We start from the raw sequence: 24,160 nt of genomic DNA on the forward strand, positions 1-24,160 counted from the left end.
AATTTTTATACCTAAATGATAATACGATAACCATAGTTCTTTAAAGTAAAACTGAAAATAAATCCCCACACTTGCACAGCATGATACAAATAGTCTTCAGGCGATAATGCATTCACTTCAAATCAAAATAACATAAACAAATAGATACTCCCAAGGGTTTACAGTTTTCCAAAGCTTAGGTCTGGTTACACAAAATGGTTATTCAAACCCACATAAATACAACCATTGACTTACAAACAGAGTTACAACAAAATGAGAGTCTTGTACTCTTAATACATATTTTTTCGCCTTTAGTTAGGCGGAATCAATACATTTTTTCCTGTACAAAGATCCCGTAGGGTGAGCATAAAGCTCAGTAGGAAATCCTTAACAAAGTATATACATTTTATACAAGTCTCAAGAGATGAATGCACATGCCATGCTATGTCTTTTTGCAAATAAATCATATCTTCATCTTTTGAAAACCATCATGCTCAATGATGCCATGAAATGTCCATTGTTCAAAACTTAACAATTTAATTCAGGGGGCGGTAAATACAACTCTGGTAATCCCTAGGTCGGTGTTTGCAAGTAAACTATATGAGTACTGCCAAATTGTCATTTTTACCGGTATTAACTGGAAGACTCGACACCTATCTGCGCGGGTTTTCGGTCTTTCACCCCAGACCCTTAGGCCAACTTATTCAATTTCATCTACACCACCTATCAAGACTTACCAACGTATTTACCCCAAAACCATTCCATGAAAACTTGTTTTCTCAACATTCTTTTCTCAATGCAAATTTTCAAATCGACTTTCAAAGTTTAATATAATCAAATGAATTGATATGTCAATGTAACAATAATCAATACAATGTAACAATTCTTCCATTTCCAATTCTTCCACATAATATTACCATTGTGATCAAAATTATCATTTATCATTTCAATGCAATTTCACAAGATAAATATAAATACTTTTATTCCAATTCATCATCTAAGGAATAACACAATTCTGTTTTCTCAAGTATCCTCAACAATTAGTCATTTCAAGACTATTTCAACGTTTTGAATAATAATTTCCAAAACGAACAACAATTCTCATATTCCATGAAATTCATCATTCATATAAATATAAATAAGAAATTTTCCAAACATCCATTTATTTTGACACACAAAATAAATATAACAATATCATTCATGGATTTTCAATCTCTTTTAAAAATTTCCAATTTTTAGGTTTTCTCACCAAAATTGTACAACTCAAATTTTTTGAAAGAAAACTTTCCAAAATCATCTTTTCTTCAATCAACGAAGATCAAAACCCATAAGATCATTTTAAAATAACAAGAGACAAACCCATTTTCAAAATCGCTCAACTTCTTTAATCAACAATCAATTTTCAAAGCTATCGAAGGATAATTTCGAAAATCATCTAGATTTTGCAAAAATATATATATAACTCTAAGAAAATCCCTATCTCAAGTATTGAAGAAGAATAGAGATGAAGCCCCAAAATTTACGGTGTCGAAACTCGATTTCCACTGCATACAACGAAGCCCTTGAGAAGTTACATAACTTTGATGAAGAACTTCGATCTAACTCCCAACGGATTTGGAGGAATCAAATAGAGAAGATGACTTCTAGAGAGAGAAGCCCTAGATCTAGAAATTTTGGAGAGTTTTAGAGAGAGAGAGAGAACTGAAAAAGTGATCTAAAATCTCCCCTTACAGATTGATATAACATGGTCCGCTCAAGCGTGGAAAGCCCCGCTCAAGCGTCAAATACACTTTCTTAGTATTTTTTGCAGACAGATCAAACTTCTAGAACCGAACATTCTCTGCTCGAGCGCATAAACGGCCGCTCGAGCGGACAAGCAACTTCAAATGCATTTTACATTTTTGCTTCGGCGAGCTGACCGGGCAGCTCAACCCCCGACATACTCAGCGAAGTGGCAAAACATGAAAGAATTAACTTCTGATACAACTTTGCAAGGCACAATTCGGGTTGAATTCGCATCTAAAGGTTTGGAGACATTACCTGTTCCAAACACACCACTATAACTTGATAACCAAAAATAAGGGGAATACAAGAAAAACTAAGATACGTAACACCGTTCAAAACCATACCAACCCGAGCCCAGAACACCACAAAAAGACGGGTCAAAACCGGGATCGCTACAATCTATAATTGTAACATTGGTTTATAAAGGCTTACAAAACATGACAGAGAAATTTGATAAAAGACTAACATTGTTGGACATTTCTTTTTTCTTTATTAGGTTTCCGATATCTTCAAAAGTAATAATATTCAGCTCACTTGTCTAGATAAATGCCCTACAACATGACAAAAAAAGGGATTTAATAGTTATTAATGCAATTTAAGTTAGTAAATTGTTGTTTGCTATCTTCTATTTTATTTGTTGTACTTATTCTAGTCTAGATACATTTGATATGTGCTGCAAGATATATTTGACATGTCCTTTTATCAATTTTGCAACAAGTAGACTTTGTGAAAAAATCCAAGATTTTCTGACGTTTGTCGATTGAGGCAAGACCTAGTCATCGGCATCAATATTTCTTTGTCTTCAATGGTTTGCTTTATTGGCTTTTTATCTTACTTTGAACCTCTAGTGATCTTCACAACTTTGGGATATTGAAAGTCTGGATCTTGCTTTCCTTTCTTTTCTTTTGTCATTAAATTCTTTATCATTGATGTAGGATCTTTTTTCACTGTAGACAGTGAAAATATTAGTAAAAGTTAAATTTCACTGAAGTAACAGATCATATTTCAATATATAAATTTATTTGATTCAATATTTTTCAATTACCATAGACTTTTGTCTTTTGTTTTGGTTGTTGTTTTTGTGCCACTTTTTATTGTTAGGTTATTGGTTGTTGTTTCACTTCTATTCCAACTATACACAGTGAAAATCAAACAAGTCTAAAAAATCAACGTGGTCAGAGAAGTTACCAAATCTAGAGAAAATTACACACATATGGAAGCAAATAGATAGAGAAAATCAAATCAGCAGCAGAAATGAAACTGGCCAAACTAATGTGGTCAGAGAAATTTTAGTAAATAGAATTTTCTCTGAGTTATGTTGACAGAAGAACATAACTTTTTGTGGTTCAAGATTTTCACTGACCTTGGGATTGAACTTGAGTCGGTGTTCGGTAAGGTTGTGTTGCTAGTTAGACGGATAGTTCTTGAATTTGTTCATGCAATCTAGCATTTTTAGTTTCAACTTTTGAAATTGAATGCTTCAACTATTAAATTGTTTTTTTTATCATCGTCTTTTTGAACCTCCATGATCCTTAGTTTTGGTTGGTTTGTACTGTCTCTTTCTTGAAGTTCTGAATTATTTGATGTCAAGGTTCTTATTGCAATGTCCTTTTCTTCAAGTAATTGATTCCAATTTTTCTCTTCTTCTATTTTTGGATTTAGAAAGTGTCTTTAGTCTTTTATGCAGATTAGCAATTTGAGCGTCCTTTGATTCCTCAGATTCTTGAAGTTCTTGCATTGTTGAGCCACAAATGCTATGTTGGTTCATCCACTCATTATTTTCTTTTTCATCAATTTCCTCGTTGTTTTCTTCAAATTAAGTGCCTTCATCTTCTTATTCGTTGTCTTATTCTTCTTTCCCTTCATATTCTTCTTTGTGTTCTACTTCTTGATTTTCTTATTTGGCTTCCTCTTTTACATTGCTTCCTTGATCTTCTTCTCCATTGCTTGCTTCTTATTCTTTTTTGTTGCCTTCTCCTTCGTCATTCGCTCTTTTCTTCTACAAATGAATCTTCTAGTGTTTGCTTGAATTTGGCCAATATCTTTTTTGCTTTTTTTTTTTTTGTTTTTACTAAGACAAAATTCTTCTGATGGGGATTTAACTACCTTTTCGTTATCTATTTGTAATAGGAGACATAATTTTATAGGTCGGAGAAAATTATGAAACAAGCAACATAATTTCATGGGTCACAGAAAATTCAGATATCAGAGAAAATCAATCAAGGCTTATAAGTTAATTTTACTATAATTGTGGTTAAAGAAATTTGGATTCCAAAGAAAATTCATTACAAGGGTAGAAATAAACCAGTATTAATCAAACAAGCAACATAAATTGAAATTTTAGAGAAAATTGATCTTAATCAGTCAAGGTACATAAGTTTTTCCATATAAGTTATTGCATTGCAGATAAATTTTGATTAATACTAGTTTATAAATTTTGATAACAATGAGGAAAACAAACTAGTGGTCAGAGAAATTTTGGAATTTCTCTGAGACTTGAGTGGCGATAGAAATCTAACCTATCAAGGTGCAAGAGATTTGATTGGTGTCTTCTGTAACTGTTTGGTCAAGCTTTGAAAGTCTCACTTGGCACATCTTGGAAATTCAGTTGTGTTACTGTCTTCCTAGTCAATGATAGTTACATGTTTACATAGCCAATACTGTGATGAAAATTGAAATATTTAAATTTTACTAAACACCCAAATTTGTAAGTATCATAATTGTAAATAGAAATGGAAATTCTACTTACCAGCAATGCAATGACACACCCCGTAACTTTCTCTAGAGTTTTGTGCAATGTTGTTATAGAATCGATCAATGTTGCTGTTATTGCTTCTGGCCAATCATACTTCTTTATTGATTCAAAGGTTCCACGTACTTCATAAAAACTCACCCCATTGAATTCTCACTTGTTGAAAAAAATATGGTGAGACACAAGTACAAGGTAACAATGATAGCTACATCTTTGAAGTCATTTGGCTGCTTCTCTTTCATTGCTTTGACCAATGCCTTCTTTAGAATAAGACCAATGAGCCTTGTTTCGTTTGGGAATCTTTGCCTTAGGAATGTCGTGTTTGGCTTCTTTGAGTATCTTAATGACATGGTGACTTGTCCATCTTTCAAACCAAAAATCAAGGTCATGTCATTGGTTGTAAATGTCAAATTCTTCTTACCAATTGTGAATGCTTTTGTTTTTTCATTGTATCTTTGGATGATTGCAACTACATCATCATCTGATTTCCTGCACTTCCTTGGATCCATCATTCCCTTTGTTAAAACTTGGATCAAATACCAAAATGGAGTCTTTTGAAGCTCTACAACTTGGTTTGAGTTGAATTTAAGTGTTTGAAAAAAGGAGACAACAGATGAGAGGTTTGATCAATATTGAATGCTGTAATTAGCTTTCTTCCTTTGGAGTTCAACAGGCCTTTTTTTTCCTTTGAGCTTGAGTCTTTTGAAGTTGGTGTATTCATCTTGATGCTTGTTACTTCTTCGACTTGGACTTCTGTTTTTTGGCGAAGAATTTGTGGTGTTTTGCTGCCTTTGATCTAAGATCATAACTGCTAGATTTAGAGAGTTTTTGTTTCTTTCTTGGTGTTTTTGGGTTTTTGCTGCTTTTGCGTTTCGCCATTTTTAGACAATGAAAACATAAATATGTCAACATTAAATCCTAGAAAAAATTAAAAATGTCAGAGAAAATAACACATAAGGAAGAAAACTAAGATGACCAAAGAAAATTATAAATGTCAGAGAAAATTAGACACATAAAATTAGATGCCAGAGTTCATGTGGAATACATAGCTACAAAAAATTTCCATTCCCAGACAAAATAAACAAAGCAATATAAACATGCTAGAGAGAATTTTCAATAATTGTTAAGATTACATATGGAAGTAAAATATAGTCAAAGAAAATTCAAAAAGTAAACATAAATTTAGCAAGGCAGAGAAAATTAAAATGCTAGAGAAATTTATAGACACAACCAGAGAAAATTAAACATGGCAGACACACACAAGGGAGAAAAGTAATGTGTCTAGAGAAAATTATAAATGCCAAAGAAAATTAGATACAGACAAGAGAGTACTAATTGTTCTCGTGTGAAATACATGTAGCCATAGAAAATTCCATTCCCAAAGAAAATAAACAAAGCAACATAAACATGACAGATAAATTTTCAATAATTGCTAAAATTACATATATGAGTAAAATATAAGTAGAGAAAATTGAAATAAAAAGCATAAATCTAGCAAGCCACAGAAAATTAAAATGCCAGAGAAAATTATACATGCCAGATAAAATTAAACATGGTAGAGAAATTAAGCCATGGCAAAGGAGGAACAACTACCTTATGTTTTTTTAGAAAATTATACAACAAATAAATTTGGAGGAAAACAAGAATTGAATAAAATAAACATGATAGAGAAATTTTCAAAAAAAGAAATATAAATCTAGCAAGCCACAGAATATTAAAATGCTAGAGAAATTTATAGAGCAGAGAAATTTGAATGAATTGAACTTGAAAATTACACAGAAAAATACAGAGAAATTAACCATACTAGAGAAAATAAAGGAATAAACAGAAACAAATAGGGGAATAAACATGGCTGAGAAAATTCAAAGAAGAAATATAGATTAAGCAAATTTCAGAGAAATTCAAATGTCAGAGAAATTTACAGACAAAATCACACAACAATCTTTAAGAATAAGTTCAAAACGAAGAGAAATAACATTTTTGAAATTCATGTAGCTTTTATTACCAAATTGAAACTCTAATTAATGGAAGGTTAATATAAAATGCAATTAACCGTGTTTCTAGAGAAAAACTCGGTGCTAGAGAAATTCAAATGCCAGAGAAATTTGCAGATAAAATCACACAACAATCTTCAGAATAAGTTCAAAATGCAGAAAAATAAAAATTTTCAAATTCATGTAGCTTTTATTAGGAAATTGAAACACTAATTAATGAAAGGCTAATATAAAATGTAATTAATTGTGTTTCTACAGAAAAACTTATCAAAGTGAGGATGACACCCTAATTACGAACTGATGTGCTCTGAGATGAAGATGCACTGTGATGAAGATGAACTAAAATGGCGATGAACAGCGAAAACGGGTTAGAAAAATTTGTGAGGAAGGAAAAGAAGAGATTTTCGTAGAAGATAATGAAACTCTAATGTAGAATAGTAAAGATGATTGTGAAACTCTAATTCTGCTCTTGCTCATGAAGATGATTGGATATCAGGACTAGAACTCAGTCGTTGGAATCTAGTTGAGTTTTCTCGGTTGATTGTAAAGAGTATTTTGGTCCAAGAAATAAATAAACAGAATACGTTTTTGTTTAAGGGACCTGAGCCATCATATTATTTTTTAGTGTCCTTTATCCTTTAAATTGCTATTATTAGAGACTTTAAAAAAAATTCTCTATATATAACTAGTAAATTATAACAAATTTTATACTTTCAATTTCTCACACATTTATTTTTATTTTGATATTTTATTAAAGATTAAAAAATACATTTATATTAATTAAAGCGGATTATAAAATTTAAAATTAATATATTGACGCTATAAACATATGAGAGGCTTCGCAGTCGAAATCGTTGAAGGGAATTGGAGTTATGGAGACGAAGAGCGAGAGTACCAGGAGGACTCAACCGGTGGCTCTCTTCATGGCCTTCGGCACTAAAGGCGACGTCTATCCTATCTCTGTAACTCTCTCTCTCTCTCTCTCTCTCTCTCTCTGTATATATATATATATATATTTATGTGTGTATGTTTATTATGTATCCAAGCAAAGCAATCCAACAAACCCTTTTAGCCATTCGAGAAATTTGATCGATATATAGAATCTTAAATAGTTTGAATTGTGATTGTTGGGTAATTATATGAATGGTAATACTATTGTGTTTTCTGGTACATATTATATGTGAAATGGACATCTTGAACAACTTGCTTCAAAAATATATTTCTTCTTGGTAGGGTTTGAGGGAAGTAATAGGACCCTGTTTTTGACTATCCATGTTGATTGGTTTTTTTTATGGGAATTTAACCCAACTTTTTGTCATGTGATCCATTGTTGATAACCATGCTTTTCCCTAAGAAAAAAAAAGGAAAGAGAAAAAAGAAAAAAAGAAGAGATAGTCCTTTTGTTATTTTTATTAATATGTTGGTTGTATGGCCATATCGTAACTGGCTATTATTTTCAGGCCATTGCTGCTGCTTTTGCTTTTGATCAGGAGCAATATCGCGTGGTTCTAGTAACTCATTCTGCTCACAAGGTTTACTCTATTCTCCGTTGTACTGTTTAGTGGTGACATACTGCACATTCGTTAGTTGTTGGGGGGGGGGGGGGTGTTTGGGAAGTGGCTAGGCCTTTTGATTTTGCGAAAAGACATGCAAAAAAGTAGAGAGAGTGATGTGATTGGATGTTTTTGGGTTTTTTTTGGCTATTTTAGCCAAAAAAACTAACCTCCGAACGGGGCCTCAATTGATAAAGAAACTATATAATTGTTAGTTTGGTCTGATGTATGAAAAATTCATTACGTTAGTGTTAGTATTTTGGGGTGTTGGGAGTGGATGGATGAGCATGAGATGTAACCTACCTACTTAGGCTATGCAACATCATTTTCATTTGTAAACTTTTCCCCTTCATTTGTGGGATTACTCCATCTATTTTTTACAAAATGGAGACAATTGATTGGCAATTTATCTCATGGTAATATGAATAATAAAATATTACAACTTTGGAGAAACCATAAGAGATTATAAAATTGAACTTATGTATATGTCATAAGCTTTCATGCACCAAGGTCCAAGCTTTGACTCAGTGTACCATCCTGGTGGTTAATGCCGTTGACGTTCAATCAGTTCAAGGGTTTTTTGGCCACATCTTTATATGACGCAAATGACATATAAAAAGAACAAAATCAGTTAAGAAGGAAATAGAGAACTAGATAAAGCTAAACAGTAGCCTGACACCCATGTCTGAATCCCAAAAGAAAGAGCGAGTGCAAAAGGCCTGCAGTAGCAGGCTGTGTTTTTACAAAAATTCTCCAAAAGCCGCAGAGTACAATCCAGGACAAATCCCCATACAAGATTCTGAGGTTGCCCTGAGCAAATGTGTAATCTTGTCTTTCTACACGAATATAATCTATGGGTGAATAATCAGTCCAGTAAAAACTCTAAAGTTGTCGCATGATTCACTTCAAAGTCATGACTGTAATATCACTTGAATTTGAGAGGGAAAAAAAAGAACAAAAACCATAAGACAGTAACAATGCATATGGAACTTGTTCAACTGAATGGAAAAGAAAATATTAAAAAATAAATAAAAATTAGACTCAAGACTCGAATAAACCGTTAAAATACCCAGAATGGCCCTATCAGCAGATTTATGTGCTGATGTTGTAGTGTGTTTTCTCATCTTAGTGTGTTCTTAGGTGGTTCTAGAACTTCCAGTGCCTTAGAAAAAGACTTCTTTTACATGCATTGGATCATTTTATATCTGGCTTTAAATGTTTTCGAGCAACATTTAGACATTTGATGGATTTAAAGTTATAGTTACAATTAGGGCCAGACCAAACGTTTAATGCGGCCTAAAATAAAATCTCAATTTGAGGCTTTGTTTAATATTTAAATAATATTGATTTTTTTTTTTTTTGGTATATGTATATATTTTTAAATTATTGGAAATAAAATTTGTGAACCTTTATTATTAGGGAATTTTTTTTTTTTTTTTTTACACACTACTCTCAGTTCACACTATTGCCTAAATTTTTTAATTGCCATTTTGTCCCTCAAACAACTTACCATTATGAACGAAACCCTAACATGTTATCTCTCAATACACACCATTACAAACCACCATCACAACCAGTCACCATCACTGCCACCACCTTCCTTCGCCACCCCCTTCCGTCGCACTGTCACCACCCCCCTCCTAGACCAGTTACTATCCCCACGACCTTACAACCACCATCATCCCACCTTTGTATAATCTTTATCTAAATTACTTGCAAAAAACGTTGATAGGGTTTCTTGGTTAATTGGCAGAACTTAAGTTCACATTTGGCGGCAAAAAATGTTGAATATCTTCCAGTTTCATCACCACCGGTTCTTTCTCCTTATGAAGATGATGGTCCTGCAGGTTTTGTTAGTCTTATTTGTGTGGGAAAAGTTGTCCTGTTAAATTAATAAAGCAACTAACATTCGTATTTCTGCAAAGTTCTAATAGCTTCCATCTTTCCAGGTACCGTGAAACTGTCATTTTCCCTGCAGAAGAGGAGAATTACAAAAGAACATAGACTAGAATGTATTTCTAACGTGGAGCAGATATTTGGTGGTGGTCCAAGCTTGGAGGGTGATTTCATTGTGATAAATTTCTTTGCATTGGTATTTTTAATACAGATTAACCACGAAAAGTTACCTTTGAGCATGTTATAATTCATAGAGTAAAACAGTTGGGCAGAGTTTCCCTTGAATTTTATGATAAATTTAATGATTAAAAATTAATTGTGGTACTTTTATTTTCACTTGAGAAATCGTTAGAAGTTTCAGATTAAGGATATAATGATGCAATCCCTGAATGATTTCCCTTTCATGTTTGCTCCAGGAAGGTTGGAACCTTGCAGAACTTTTTCATGTCCGTTGCATTGTAGCTGCTCCTTATGTCGTTCCTTACAGGTACTGGAGGGCTTCCAATTAGTTTGACATGATCCTACTGTTTGTATTTTGTTCTAATTTGCTTTCTTTTTAATCAACCAATTCAAAATTTAGTTTTTCCTTTGTGCTTGGCAGTTCAAAATTTGCTTTTTATTTGTGATTAAGTGCGTCATAGTGGAAATTACAAGACAGTGGGAATGACAGTCTTAAGACCAGTGTTATTAAAGGCGTGCCTAGGCGTGCGCCTAGGGCCAAGTCCCATCCAGGCTCAAGGTTTTCGCCTTGTAGTGTTTCAGGCTGGGCTACTTTGATAAGGCGCGCACCTAGGCCCAAGTTCCGTCCAGGCCCAAGGTTTGCACCTTGTAGTGTTCCAGGTCAAGCGACTTCGATAGCACCCGACTGGCCCAAGGCTTGCATCTTGAGGACTTTTTTTATTGTTGCTTTAATTGATTTTGTTTAAAATCTAATCATTGATTTAATATGGTGTAGTTACAGAAAATCCCTACTCTTATTACAGATGCCAATACATTGGGCATTCAACCCCAAATCAATGATAGAAAAAAAATTTAACTCTAATTCCTAATCTCCAAAAAACACTAAAGCCTTGTTTGGGATAACCTACAAAAGCTAAAAAGTCAAAAAGTTATTAAAAAAACTAAAAAGTTAATACTATTCAAGAGTAGCTTGTGGGGGAAGTTTAAAAGGCAAAATTATTATTTTACCCTTTGAATTCAACTACCCAAAAGTCAAAAAGTCAAAAGGGTAGAATGGTCATTTTAATTTTATTACACATTTTTTTGTAAAAAGTCAAAAAGTTATCCCAAATCTATATCTTCGTTTTCTCTACTTTTTTAGTCAAAAAATAAAAAAATATACTTATATAGCACATCCCAAACAAGCACTAAATGTTTAACATTTCATTTTGTTTATGTTGAACCCTAAATTGTTTACTTATATTATTATTATTATTTTTTTCTTGTACAAGGGGCGTCTCACCTTGCGCCTTGAGCCTAGGCCCCAGGAGACCTTGGCGCCTTGGTGTGCCTATCGCCTTTAATAACACTGGTTAAGACTGTCTTACTTAATCTGTGCCTCGTTAATAGTGTATACGGATTATTTTAAATTTTTTGCCTTTCACAACAACCTGGCAAGTTGGCTTGCCAGATGAATATTTCTCTTTTGATAGTGGCCTTGTTAATGGTCCCTATTTGCATAGACTCCAGAAATAGTAGCCACCCAACAAATTTTCTAATCGACATCTCTTGGTGAGTGCACGAGTTCTGAGCCTTGGAGTCTCTCAGGTTGTCATCACAACCCTGGCTGGGATCATATCTGTCAGAACCCTAACCCTAACATGTCATTCTGTGTACAAACTGAGCTGTCTCGACTATTTAATATTTTGGAATTGAGATAGTATATGGAGTGTTTCCCTTGGGTAAATGTGACATGTCTTTTTGAGAAGCTTTATTCGAGATAATGATGTACTCCTCTATTACTTTCTTTTAATTAATTTCCAATAAGCAGTGTCTTGCTCTAACCAGTAAATGGTTGTTTTGGGAACTAGCTATTTTAGTTGGCTCTTTGACTTTTTATGAAAAGACCAAAAAAGTAGAGAGAAGAGTTGACTTTTTGGCTATTTTAGGTGGTTCCCAAACTTGGCCTAATTTCTTTTTTGATAAGCATCACAAAATTTTAATAAAAGGAAAAAAAGAAGGATTACATCGGAGACAAGAAGTCCGCCAAGAGGAAAAAGAAAAGAAAAACAAGAAAAAAAATTACAAGTTACAAATCACAAACAACTCAGCAATCTCTACTAATTAAGAAGAAAGGAATCCCCTTAAAATGAGAAGTGATTTACGGCCCAAAAGTTGTCAAATAACAAACTTATTCCCATAGGGATTCAAGATCTTCAAACTTATCCTCCAAAATTATTGCATTCCTCTTCAACCAAATTACCCCCAAATTAATGAATGGTACAAAGCATCCGAGTCTTTTTATTGCTACCAAAACTCCTATAATCAATCAAGAGCAACCCAACACAATCTGGTACCCAATCGATCTCCACCAAATGAAACAATCTATATGCCAAAGAGCTATTGCCATGGAGCACTACAAAGTTACATGATCATTACTTTCTTCATCCCTTCTACGCATAATGATCCATTGTGGAAATAAATGGCACTTGGGTCTCCTTTGCTGAATCATGTCATTGATATTGAGCTTTTCAGCGTAAGACCACACAAATGCTTCAACTTTAGAAGTTATGAAAGCATCCCAAATGATTTTACGATAAACAAAATTTGTACATTGGGATTATTAATTATTTTGTCAAAAAAGGATTTACAAGAAAATAACCTGGGTGAATGAATAGTTCACACCCTTTTATCACAAACACAAGGTCTCAAACAAACATCATCAAGAATGACAGAGAAACAAAACAAATCATTGGGCTCTTGATCTTTAAAATTTCTGAAAAAAATTAAAATTCCAAGAGATAGGGGCCAAATGTAACGAAGTTACAGATCTCATAATAAGGAATTCTGTTATGACGATTCACGAAAAAAATCCCCGAAGCTTTGCTGAGATTTGTTCCCCAAATTTGCTTATATTTTACAACTTCATATTCATCACTGTTGTTATGACGTTGGATGCTTTGTATGATTGATTCTCTTTGAAACCAGCTTACAACAACAGCCGTCAACGGATGTTAAAAGAACGGTTATAGTTGAGAAATTTCAGTGCTGCTGCCCAGTTATTTTGATAAATGAAAAAAATTAGTTTTCTTCAAAATTGTGTAGTGGTTTCTTTACATGTTTCCTTCTGCAGTGGTTTTGTACAGGCTAACAATATAGCTTCTAATTGAGAGTGTTAGAATATATAGTGATATATGTTATTTTTGTGTTGAGTGAGGGTACTATGGCCATATTGTATTCTATATATTGCTGATGTTTTAGGTTTATTAAAAAGGAATCAAGAAACATACGTTTAATAATATATACAGTCTTCTCTTTGTTCTTTCTCTCTCTCTCTAGCCCTAATCAAAGTTTTCCATACTTTTGCACTTCAACTTGTTATCAGAGCTTTGATTTAACCTTATCAAAGTGTTCTTCAACCACTCGTGATTCCTTTGAGGTGACAACGACGTGCTGACGTCATCTTTCGTACGATGACGTCAGCATGACGTACGGACGAGGTGACCCCTTCTTGGTTGTCTCCCTCTTCTGATCTCAATGGTGATTTGGTGGATTTTTTTTTAGACCATTTGGTGTGAGTTTTCTATTTTTAAAAGATTTTCGAGTTAATGGTGTCATATTTCTAATTTGCGATAATGCTCCTTACCTAGAGTTGTTTGCTTGTTGAAACCTCTTCCTTGGGAGCCGAAATAGCCCTAGGAGGTCTATATGGATTAGCCTCCTGGCTTTGTTGTTCTTGGTCATGAGCATATGGTTTGTCGATTATGGAAGGCTTTGTATGGTCTTAAACAATCTCCTCATGCTTGGTTTGATCGCTTCAGTATCGTTGTGCTTGTATATGGGTTCCGCCGTTCCACTTCTGAACACTCTGTTTTTGTTCGCAACTCATCTACTGGGGTTATTGTTCTTATTGTTTATGTGGACGACCTCATCATCTCTGGCAGTGACTTCGCCGGTTGCTGATCTAAAGTTATATTTGGGTAAGCAATTTCACACAAAGGACTTGGGTAATCTGCGATATTTTCTTGGGATTGAAATTGCTTGCTCCTCTTGGGGTTTGTTTCTTTCTCAACGCAAGTATGTTCTCGATCTTCTTGCTGAAACTGGTCTTCTGGGCACTTGTCCCAATGATATTCCTATGGACTCCTCGGTTAAACTTGATGGTGAGACTGGAGAGTTGTTTCCTGATATTGGTCAGTATCGTCGTTTAGTTGAGAAGTTGATTTATCTTACCGTCGCTCGTCCAAATATCACTTATGCTGTGAGTATTGTTAGCCAATTTACGCATGCTCCTCGTCAACCCCATTTTGATGTTGTGTGTCGAATCTTGCGTTATCTTAAACGTGATTTAGGTCGCGGTTTACTTTATCTTTCGTCTTCTTCCTTAACTGTCACTGGCTTTAGTGATGCTGATTGGGTTGACAGTTGGACTAACCATCGTTCTACATCTGGATATTGCACCTTTGTTGGAGGTAACCTTCTTACTTGGCATAGCAAGAAACAATCAGTTGTTGCTCATTCAAGTGCTGAGGTTAAGTATCGTACTATGGCGCATACCGCCTCTGAGATGTTATAGGTTTGTTCTCTTCTGTAGGATTTTGGTATTCATGTCCCTACTCCTATGAACATGAGTTCAAGCTACTATTTTCATTGTTAATAATCCCGTGTTTCATGAGCGTACGAAGTATATTGAAGTTGACTGTCATTTTATAAGAGATTTGTTGTTGCGTTAGCAACTTGTGACACCATATGTTCGCTCTGATGATCAATTGGGTGATATCTTCACCAAACAAATTGCTCGTTCTTCGTTTTAACGTCTCTCTGCCAAGCTGGACATGTTCGATCTCTATGCTCCTGCTTGAGGGGGGGAGTGTTAGAATATATAGTGATATATGTTATTTTTGTGTTAAGTGAGGGTACTATGGTCATATTGTATTCTATATATTTGCTGATGTTTTAGGTTTATTAAAAAGGAACCAAGAAACATACGTTTAATAATATATATAGTCTTCTATTTGTTCCTTCTCTCTTTCTCTCTAGCCCTAATCAAAGTTTTCCACACTTTTACACTTCAACTGAGAGTTATTAGTTGGAGTTGATAATGCATCTTAAATGAACTTGTCCCTTCGAGCTTTTGTTGTACATTATCTTAAATGAACGTGTCCTTTCAAGCTTATGTTTTAATTCAAGTGTCTAAGAATATCAACCTCATGGTTCCTATTATATTCAATCTTCGACATGTTTTACTTTTTTCTGTGTGGGTATGCTCAAACATTGGTGCAGATTGTAGTCATCTTTTTATAGAATTGTAGGAAACTCTGTCATTCTGAATAGGGAAGATGCTTATTCTTTCCCTGTCTGTGTTATTTTTATTGAGTAGTTTCCATTTATCCAAAATATCTTCTGAATAACTAGTGTAGTTTGTCACAGGCTTTACTAGATTGCAACCTCATCCTCCCTCCAAGTGTACATAATTTCCTGTCGAAATTTCCAAAATTGAGCAAGTTGTAGAAATGAGTTCTTTTTTTACTTCTCATTAGTGATTTACATTTCCATGGCGCATAAGTTTGTAATGTATTTTGGTTCTTCTTTCTTGATCTTCTGTCAAATTCTTTTCAGTGCCCCTTCATCATTTGAGCGTTACTTCAGAGAAGAGCTTCCACCTTTATATGAATATCTTCAAGAAGCTCCTATTGACAAGGTGAGTCATGGAATAGTTTCAAATTTTGTTCAAGTTTCCCCTACAAATGGTTCTCTTACTTATTTGTATCATATATGATTGAGTACAAGAGGCAGTAAAACAAGTTTTGATACATTTGGCATTCTGTTTCAAATATGATTTACATTTATGTGTATATGTTCCTTTATTCTTTTTATTTATAATTTTCCCTTTTATTCTTGAAATTCAGTAGAAGGGTTAGTAACAATATATTTAAGCAATATTTTTCATTTTGTATATGATTAGGTTGGATGGAAAGATGTTATCCACTGGATGTGGCCACTTTTTACTGAAGATTGGGGATCGTGGAGAAGTGATGAGTTGAAGCTAAGCCCCTGGCCTTTCACAGTTTGTAAATATGGCCTCTGAAAATTCCCCATTTATTCTATGAATAATATATCTATTACTTTATTGTTTGTTACTTATCTGAAAACTTCATACCACCTTTTCTGCTTTGTGTTTATTTAGATTTATCAAATTGCTTCTTCATTGGCCAGGATCCAGTGACGGGCCTTCCAGCATGGCATGATAGGTCTCTGTCTCCCCTGCTATTGTAAGATTCAAGTATCCATCATAGAAAGGTTAAGCCATTAAGGACTGCTTCCAAGATTAAACAAGATAATGATAGGGTAATCTCATTGTGCATGTTGTAATGTTTTCTTCTCATAGGTTGGTCCTTAAGCCTTTCATGATTTCCCAATTCCCACTTTCTATTAACCAACCAAGATCATAAAATTTTGGTGGAAGTATGTAATTGGTCTGAGTGACATTTGAGTTTTGAGTGGATAAACAACCTTCTGTCTCTGTCCCTCTATCCACAGTAAACAAAAGAAAATGCACGTTCTACACTAATAAAAAATTGTTGTAAAATAAGTGGCTTAATATTCAAAAGCTTTATATTTTAAAAGATGAGAGTTTGAAACGAATGTCATCTTGATGCATTATCTTTAATATTGTCTTTGTGGTAAGTTTCTGACTTGTGGTACTTTGGCATGATAGGTATGGATTTAGCAAAGAAGTAGTTGAATGCCCTGGTATGTTTATATATATCGTTTCTACCTTCAAGAGGATTCTCTTCATTTTTTTTTTGGGTTAGTCATGATAAGAGAGCTGTATGTGATATGTAGTTTTGATATATATATATATATATATTTTTATTTATGGCTGACTTATGTGCTTGAAAGCTTCTATATTGCCCTTGCCTTTTCCTGAGCATTTTAAGATAATTAATCTGATGCAGCACAAACAATTTCTTAGTTTTTGGTTCCCTTTACATTAATATATTAACATTTGTGCAATATTAGGTTACTGGCCTTCAAATGTTCGGGTTTGTGGCTTTTGGTTTCTTCCTTTGGAATGGCAGTTCTCGTGCAACAAGTGTGCAGGAATTTCAGCTTTGATCTCCTCAGAGCATTTAAACACAAAAGATGAGAATGTGATGTGCTCAGCTCATGCTGAGTTACAGTCTTTTCTGAAAACTCCTGCATCACTGCCACCTGTATTTATTGGTTTCAGTTCTGTTGGAAGGCAAGTTTGTACATAATATTTGTAGGAAAATATTTGATACCCTCAAAGAGTACCCACAATTCTACCCACAATGATGTGATAGGATATGTGTCAACTTTTGATTTGTTACACACTTAATGAGGATGGGCTCGACTCCCATGCCATATCATTGTGGGTGAATTTGTGTGGGAGTGTCTAGCATTACTCTATTTGTATTACCTGTCTTGAGATATATATTCTACCAGTATTAGGACTTGACCACCACTCTGTTAATGGAAACTTTTGCAATAACTGATGGGTGTTATGGTAGATTAGATTTTTAAACTACATAAACAGTATTTGAGAGCCCTTGGCACCCGTTTAATGCTTTAATATACTTGTAAAAAAAAGGGTTAGTGTAGTTTTAAATAAATCAAGAAAGTTTAGTGACGTGGAAAAGCTTGTGGTACTAAATGATTGAACAGCTCTTCTTTATCATGGTAATAGTTATAGGTTCAATTATTTGTCATTATTTTTTTTTTTTTAAACTAAAATATGTCATTGAACATAAAAAGTTAATTATTATTTAACTTGTTTGAGAACCATCATCACTTCATGTTTCTAAACATTCAAGTTCTAAACCTATAAAAGGTTGGCTAGTGTATTATTTGATTACAACTGATATGATTTTGACCAAATTTAATTTGCATTTATGTTTTTACATGTGACATACCGAAGTTTGTTCTGTTTGGGAAATTGCTAGGAAAAACACTTGGGGTGGTTGGGTTTTCTAGTTTGAAGAGGCTTTTGGGGTGAATCGCCTTCCCATTCAGTAGAAGTGTTAGAATGCATAAAATTTTACATGGCCAGGTGTTTTAGCTGTTTTCATTTTTTTGAGTAGGCTTATATATTCTTCCCCTCTTTATTTCTTTCTGTGCATGAATTATGGTGGTGTTTAACTGCCTGTAATTTCGTATTGTTTTTCATTTATATATGTATATTTTTTTTTTGCTGAGTTGAGTTCTTTGCCACATGCAGCATGGGTTTTTTGAGGAACCCTCAAGCATTTCTTGAGGTTCTTCGAACTATTGTGGACATCACAAGTCACAGATTCATTCTATTCTCAGCTGGCTTTGAACCTTTAGATGCTGCAATTCAGAAGATTGCTGATGATGCATCATCAAGCTCAGAACAAAGACAGTTCAGTGAGGACGGAATCTCTATCTTTGGTGGCAGACTTTTTTGCTTTTCTGGGTGAGCACTTGTTGATTAACTTGCATTTGTTTGGAAACTAAGACAGGCAGGTAGTAAATAAATCAGAAAGTAAGTAAATGAGTAATGTTACTCTCAATAGACCTGGAGCCAGTTTTCAGAATTTAAAGAACACTTGAAATTGTTTGACATTTTTCACAATACAATGACGTTATAAGAAGGCTCTAGTTGTGTTAATACTTCCACGTAGTGTCTGTTTGACAACCTGTTGTCTCAAAAGCTAGTTTTGGACATGAATGTTTGTCCTGTTTTGGGGATGTTAGCATTTTCTGGTAATAACTTCTAACAGCTTGTAAGATTCACCCCCAATTAAGAAACTCTCAAATTTGAAAGGGAGGTTTTTTTTTGAAGGCCTTTCAAATGACCAGCACCTCTAGTGAGTAAGTTCCACCCATTCATATCAAAATGTTTAATGCATGGAATACATGGTACTCAAGGAGAGAGAACTGTTCTAGGGCAGTCATTATGGAGCTTTAAATGTTGCTTTCGGAGAAATTTTTGAAGCATCCCAGTGGTCTGTGTCATTTGAAATCTCCGGAAGCAAGCAGAAATGAGTCAATTAGGGGTTTTGTTTTGATAATTTAAGGGAATGGTTATGATCGAACCAAACCTTGCACACCCAAGTATTACCTTGATCAAGCTCAGCTTGGTTCATATGAAGAGCTTAGCTCAAGTGTGGCTTTAGAGCAATAGCTTGAGCTCAGTTCACTGGTTGCTCAATGAAATCATGAACATAAAAGGTATTTAAAAACTTGCTTCAATCATGAACCAAACCAAACTAAACTAAGCTTTGTGTCCCAATCAAGTAGGGTTGGCTACATGAATCTTTTTGCCATTAAGCCTGGCTTCAGTCATGCCCTTCGCAAATATCAGTTGTTCTTGAGTTCAAAATTCAAAGTTACTGACAAAACAACATAAAATAAAAATCATGATTTGATGTAGACACATCTTAAAAATGGGCTGCATCTCATGTCACATATAAGCTTTTATTTCAAGTCGCTATTCTGCATTCTTTTACCTAATTTAGGTTGAGCAGTTCATGCTGACAAATTTATCTTAGATAAGTGCCTTTTTAACTGTAATGAAAATATACATATGCCATTATAAATGGTTTGTGAGCAATCAAACCAAGGTTGAGGCCCTGTTTAGACTCCTGATCGTTTCTTAAATGAGCTTGAAAATGGGGGCACGAGCTCTGTTCATTTACTTCATAAATTAGCTTGAATTATGCCCCTATTTGAGGGTGACTTAAAATCTATCTATTTTCATTTTAGCACATTTGTCATTTTTGTTTTGGAATGTACCGTAGAATCTAAGGTTCTATTTTAATTTGTGATCCCGTATTCTGGTGACTGAGATGTCTTGTAATCATATAACTAGTTCTGTACCATATAAGTGGCTGTTTCCCAGATGTGCTGCTGCAGTTCATCACGGAGGCAGGTAAGAGTTGATTTTCTTTTAGTCCTTTTTTGTTCTAAAAAGTATACACCCTGCCATGCTACTAATATGTGCTTTGCGTTACCTCATTTCACTGCAATTACAGTGGATCCACTGCCGCGGCACTGCATGCAGGAATTCCGCAGGTTCATTTTAAAATCTTTCTCATCCAAAATTAAGTTCTCATTTGATATGGCAAACTCGATGCTGTTGTCCCTCTATGTGGCAATCTTGTATGAATTAAGAACATGGAAATTTGAATTTCTAGGCTTTATGGCCAGAGTAGAAAAAAGAGTAGATACAAAAGAAGGGAACTTATGTTTTGTTTCCATGACCAGCTATCCTAGATTTGGTAAACAAACTTAAGAAATTACAAATTTATAGTACAAGTGACCAAAAGATGAATGTTGCTGCAACAAATAATGATAAGACTGTCTGTGAGACGGGGCAAATATACATTTAACTCTCTCTCCCGAACATATTATCACTCTAGTGTTGCTAAACCTCTCCCTCTCAATCCTTCAAGCAGTTGGTATGTTTCAGCAGAAGCAGTGTAAATTTGAGATGCATCTAGGCAAATGGATGTTAGTTTGAGTGAGTTGTGAAAATCAAATGAATGTTTTATTTTTAGAATGATCTGAAACAAAATTAGCCCTCTCCCTCCCCCTCTTCTGTCTGAAGTCTCAACGAATCAGATATTGGGATGCAGGTAGTATGTCCATTTATGCTGGATCAGTTTTATTGGGCAGAGAGGATGTTTTGGCTTGGAGTTTCCTCAGAACCATTGAAAACAAACCACTTGCTCCCAGATGAAAGTGATGATACATGTGTTAGGGAAGCTGCAAATATGCTAACAGGGGCCCTAAATTATGCATTATCATCTAAAGTGAAAGCACGCGCATCAGAGATTGCCGAAAGGCTGTCTCTCGAGGTAATGCTTTGCTTGGAAATCATCAATATGGAACCTTTTTATTTGTGAGCATGAAAAACAAATTCTGTGAAATTGACATATTTTTTTACAGGATGGAGTGTTAGAAGCTTTAAAGATCCTCAAGGAAGAGATCAGCTGTTCTAACACTACGAGGCATTGACTTAATTCTTTTCAGGTTAGCTTGTATCAGTTCCACAAATTTTTATTCTAATATTGGTCTTGTCTATTGTATTATTATTATTATTGTTATTATTATTATTATTTTTTGTGAATTCTATTTTGGATTATGTAATTGGATGGACCTATTGTCACCGTTAAATGAATTAGGCTACTCAAGCGTGACTCACTTGACTAGTTAAAAGCTTGTATGAGATCGGTTCAATACGTAAATAAGTACAAGTTTAACACAATTTTAAGCTCGCTAACTTTTCAAATCATGTTTGAGCAACCTATTACTTGGCTTGTATAAAATCAGACTACTCAAGCTTGAATTATGTTCAGCTCATTAAAAGCTTGTTTGAGATAAAATCGTTATGTAGACAAACTAACTTAAACAAATTTGAAAACTTATTAAAATTTTAAACCCAGCTTAAATAATGTGTTAATCTGCTTGACTCGATTCATTTACTAGTAGGGCTGAGTATAAGATTATTCGACCCGTGAAAATCATTCAATCTGAACCTTCTGCACCTATTTGGGCAGTTTTGCATATTCGTTATGATCGGATATGGGTAAGGATTTTCCTGTTTTGCAGGTTGCAGGCTGGTTGCGGTTTTTACTCGCTCCCACACTCACTTGCCAGCATTTATATACATATTTTTTTTTAAAATCTGGACTATCAGATTTTTTTGCAAGTTCTCTAAGTGTGTAACCATAATCTTCTTTTCTCTTCTCTCACTTATTCACTTGCAAGTAAATAAATGTTTTGCAACTTGTTTTGCATTCTTAAGTGGAAACCCAACAAATATTGGTAACTTGTAATAAAATGAGTAAAAGAGCTTATTCATGGTTATACTTATTGTTTTCCACTAATTAGTGAGTTTAGCATACCTTGAAATCAATTTTTCAGAAGAGATTTTTGTTCTATTTTTATTAAAACAATTGTAGGTTTTATTCAACTTATACCTTTTTGGCAAAATAAATGTGAGTCAATTGACTAATCCTGACCTGTGCTTATGGTCTGTTTCTTTCTAGAAGTAAATTGTATAGATAGGTTGTAATTTATTTGGGGACAAATCATTTGAAAAATAATAATTTCATGATAAGAAATATGTGATTTTATTATTCAAAATAATAATTAAAAAATGAGAGAAAGGGTCCAAAAAGAATATTTAAAAAATAAGGAAAAACAAGTTGAAAAATAAATTTTTAAACGAAAAGTCCAATTCATAAATTGCCTGCAATTGTTCACACATTTGTGAATTCTATCTTTATAAATTGCAATCCGCACTGCGGCGATTGTGGATTTAATTTTTTTTTTTTAAATTGCAAACATGCGGATAAATTTAAACGGCAAATTAAATTGTCAAAAATCAATCCACGAACATATGTTTACAATCTTTCCCACTCTCGGGCATTAGGGGTAAAATATTAAAAAATCCTCGCAGAGTTTCTAGTGCCCAAATAGATATTCAAGTTTTGGAAAGGCTTTGGCTTCTCTTGAGTTTTAGGTCAGATTGGAGGGTGTTGTTGGACCCGTGGGGTCTATCATGGGACTCGTTTCGATAATTCGAACTGTTTAATATGTAGAACTCGTCGAATACTATATAAAACCAAATCAAACCAAGTCTTAAGTCTCATTAAATGGGATCGGTTACATGAATCTTTTTTTTCCACGCCGTCCTATATGTTTATAAAAAATCACGTTGATTGGATATCGATAGTTAAGTGATCAAATTAGTTTTGTATAAAAAAAAATAGATGGTGAAAAAATAAACGGTTGATAAAAAATTGATCCGATGAGATAAGTATTGATATCTGATTAACGTGATTTTTTTACAGGTATATGGTACTTGATGAGTTTTACGTATTAAATAATTCGGATTATCAAAATGAAATCTTTGATAAGTGTTTACAAGTTCAACAGCACGCTCTAATTTGATCTGGACGGAAGGAAACCAGTGCCCTTTTGGAAATGCCATTTCCAATTGAGCATTGGGTCAAGTGATTTTCTAGACTCGTCTTCAGGCTCAAAATGAGTGAAAGTGTTTGCTCTATTTATTTCAATGTAAAATATTTTACATAAAAAAATATTTTTTTTTGTAAATTAACTTTACATGAAAATTTATTTTTATTTTTGTTTTTCAATATTTGGTTGATACTTGATATAAAAATATTTTATTATTTAAAAGAGAAATTTTGATTCAATAAAATGCTATTTATAATTTTTTGTGAGTTAATATATTTATTTAAAAATGTTAGAAAGTGTTAAAAAGATAGCAAGTGAGAGTTAATTTTGTAAAATTGGTTTATGAAAATTTTAAAGGTACGTTATTTTTGAGAAAATAATATTAAAATATTTTTTTTAAAAATATTTTACTTTTTTTGGTTCAACCAAACAACAAGAAATGAGTAAAATAGTTTTCACAAAAATGTTTTAGGGAATTTTTTTTAATATCTCTGATATTAAGATTTTATAAAATAAATGACATATAATATTTTCATAATAGTTAAGGTCTCTTAATGTTTTTATAAAAAAAAATTGATTTAGAGAAATTTTGCTCGACTCATAAAAATTTCGTCCCGACAAAGAAATTTTAATTTTTTAGAGAAATTTAAAAATTTTTCTATGATCATATCAGAGAAATTTCAAAATTTCTCAGAGTCGGGTAAAATTTCTCTGAGTTGAATTTTCTCTGTAAAAATGTTAAAGGACCTTAGTTAATAAAAGAATATCTTAGGCCTCCTTTGGGAACAGGCTAATTTAGTAATTTTTTGGCTATTTGGCTAAAATATGAGCTAAAAAAAATTAGTATGTTTGGGATTACTTTTTGACTTTTTACAAAAAGATGTGTAAAAAGTAGAGAGAAAATAAAATCTTTAATTTTTTAGTATGAGTTATTGACTTTTTTATTTTTTTAATAATTTTTTGACTTTTTAACTAAAAAAATCACTTGTCAAATGAGGCCTTAGACCCCTTTTGCTACATAAAATTAGAGAGATGTTTCATTAATTTTACTAATATTTTGTGTCCAAAAA

The 24,160-nt window shown here is 33.5% G+C and overlaps 1 protein-coding gene across 10 annotated transcripts; it reads left to right on the forward strand.

Moving 5' to 3' along the window:
• Positions 1 to 7,314: 7,314 nt before the first annotated feature.
• On the forward strand, positions 7,315 to 21,974 carry LOC114289157 (UDP-Glycosyltransferase superfamily protein). 10 transcript variants are annotated; one of them, XM_028232820.2, is made up of 16 exons: positions 7,315 to 7,472; positions 7,971 to 8,042; positions 9,817 to 9,910; positions 10,013 to 10,155; positions 10,376 to 10,446; positions 15,738 to 15,819; positions 16,084 to 16,189; positions 16,306 to 16,390; positions 16,837 to 16,871; positions 17,142 to 17,364; positions 18,361 to 18,576; positions 19,975 to 20,034; positions 20,138 to 20,177; positions 20,741 to 20,962; positions 21,054 to 21,137; positions 21,717 to 21,974. In XM_028232820.2, the coding sequence occupies exons 1-15, from the start codon at positions 7,383 to 7,385 to the stop codon at positions 21,120 to 21,122; spliced, it is 1,608 nt and encodes a 535-aa protein (XP_028088621.2). In that variant the 5' UTR covers positions 7,315 to 7,382; the 3' UTR covers positions 21,123 to 21,137; positions 21,717 to 21,974. The 10 variants fall into 10 exon arrangements, with proteins under 10 accessions (XP_028088621.2, XP_082770553.1, XP_082770552.1 ...); XM_082914427.1 differs by having other exon boundaries at positions 16,084 to 16,185; positions 16,335 to 16,390; XM_082914426.1 differs by having other exon boundaries at positions 10,013 to 10,134.
• The last annotated feature ends 2,186 nt before the right edge of the window (positions 21,975 to 24,160 follow it).

This window comes from Camellia sinensis, chromosome 2 (genome assembly GCF_055761805.1).
Source record: "Camellia sinensis isolate YWXY chromosome 2, ASM5576180v1, whole genome shotgun sequence".
In the NCBI taxonomy this organism is placed as follows: Eukaryota; Viridiplantae; Streptophyta; class Magnoliopsida; order Ericales; family Theaceae; genus Camellia; species Camellia sinensis.

Bases quoted from the DNA above. Each gene is read 5' to 3' on its own strand.
- LOC114289157 (XM_028232820.2), top strand. From the start codon at position 7,383: ATGGAGACGAAGAGCGAGAGTACCAGGAGGACTCAACCGGTGGCTCTC. The intron at 8,043-9,816 runs GTTTACTCTATT...GTTAATTGGCAG, and splicing joins TAACTCATTCTGCTCACAAG to AACTTAAGTTCACATTTGGC. The intron at 16,190-16,305 runs GTAAATATGGCC...GTGTTTATTTAG, and splicing joins CCCCTGGCCTTTCACAGTTT to ATTTATCAAATTGCTTCTTC.